The 1,705-nt window shown below is 45.2% G+C and overlaps 1 protein-coding gene across 1 annotated transcript in view; it reads left to right on the forward strand.

Moving 5' to 3' along the window:
* Positions 1–1,705, forward strand: part of LOC102214511 (gamma-glutamyltransferase 5-like) — an 11,816-nt gene that overhangs the window by 5,708 nt on the left and 4,403 nt on the right. The window contains exon 4 of the mRNA XM_005733658.1: positions 1,575–1,700. Coding sequence (XP_005733715.1) covers positions 1,575–1,700 — 126 coding nt within the window. The remainder of the gene's footprint in view (positions 1–1,574; positions 1,701–1,705) is intronic.

Consider the following 1,705-nt stretch of genomic DNA (forward strand, 5'->3'; position numbering starts at 1 on the left):
AAGCGCTTTGGGGTCCTTAGGGACTAGAAAAGCGCTATACAAATACAGACCATTTACCATTTAATGTAGGCCAGCACCACTCTCTCAAAACACTTTGCAATGATTGGAGTGAGTGCAACTGGTCTGTAGTCATTTAGGCAGGTGGCTGGGCTTTTCTTGGGGAGAGGGATGATAGTTGTGGTCTTGAAGCATGTGGGAACTATGCTCCGACTGAGGGAAAGGTTAAAGATGGAGGTGAGAACATCAGCCAGCTCGTTAGCACATGCTCTAAGGGCCCGTCCAGGGATGTTGTCTGGTCCTGCTGCCTTGCGGTGGTTGATCTTCCTCAGCACCTTGTGCACTTGGTCTATTGAGACCGCTGGCGGGGGAGAGGGTCAGGTAATCTGGGGGTTCTGGAAGGTCTTGGAGGTCTAGAGGTTCTGGGAGATATGGGAGGTGTGGAGGATCTGGGAGGTCTGGGGGGTCTCAAAGCAGGTGTAAAGCGGGTTGAGATCCTCCAGCAGACCACCTGTGGAGCTGATGGTGTTGGTGGTGGCACTATATTCTGTGATGTGCCTTGCCACATCCGCCTGGGGTCAGCAGAAGAATAGAAGTACTGCCTCTTAGCTGCTGTAATGGCTTTCCTCAGTGTGTACTTCACAGCTTTGTACTCCATCTCATTGCCTGATCTGAATGCAAGAGAGCATTCAGATCAGCATGTGTCGTACCTGACCGTTGATCCAGGACTTCTGGTTGGGGAACTTTCTGATTTGTGTAGACAGCTTGGCAGAATGCTGTCCATCTTTCCCATTTTCTGGTCCCCAGGACAAATCTTAACTTTCCTCACAAGTCCATCTTTATCAGTCATTGTTTCTAATTTGGCTAATCTCCACTCGTTCTGTGGCAGATTATCTGTCTGTGGAGGTGAAGCTGGAAATGTTGTGAGATCTTGTGAGGCCAGAGACACAGGCTGCTGTGGATGCACATATCCCTGTCCCTTATGTTGCTGTCAGCAGAGTACAAAAGACCTTCCTGCATTACTTCCTGATTGTCTATAGTGTGTTGACTTTGACCTATGGGATGGACAGCAATACGAGGAGTATTTATTATAGCAGTTCACTTGTGGCGGACATAAAATAAATAAATAAAGAAAATAGAAATTAAAATATGTGTGAGGTAAATGGATCAAGAAAAGAAAGGGGGCTCCAGACACCATTTATTTAAAGGGTCCAGAGTTCTGTGCTACACTCCTGCACACAGGCTGCATAAACAGTAAGAAAAGTAAGTATAAGATGCTAAATGCTTCTTTAAGCCAGAAATAGTGTAAATATGTAAATGTAGTGAAATAAACTAAAAGTAAGTGTAGGATGCAAAATGTTATCTCTAACACAATCAGTTACAAACAGACACACATTTAAAAATTACAGTGTTTCCCTCTGAAATGGAGCAGAATAGAATAGATTATTTACAAAGCACCAAATTATAACAAATGTCATCTCAGACCATTAAAGGTCAGGACCTTACAGTTTACTCAAAACACGACCAAATGTATGTGGGACTTTCCAGCCCTGACTACCCATTATCTGTCTAACCAGATAGCAGATGGATTGGGGTTCCTGGGGAAATTCGAGGTTATGAAGCGGCACACCGGCTTTATGGGAAGTTGCCGTGGGCCGACCTCTTTCAGCCGACCATCAAATTAGCCAGAGGAGGATTCCCTATTCCT

The sequence above is a fragment of the Pundamilia nyererei genome, unplaced genomic scaffold (genome assembly GCF_000239375.1).
Source record: "Pundamilia nyererei isolate P.nyererei 1_Seehausen unplaced genomic scaffold, PunNye1.0 scaffold00053, whole genome shotgun sequence".
NCBI lineage: Eukaryota > Metazoa > Chordata > Actinopteri > Cichliformes > Cichlidae > Pundamilia > Pundamilia nyererei.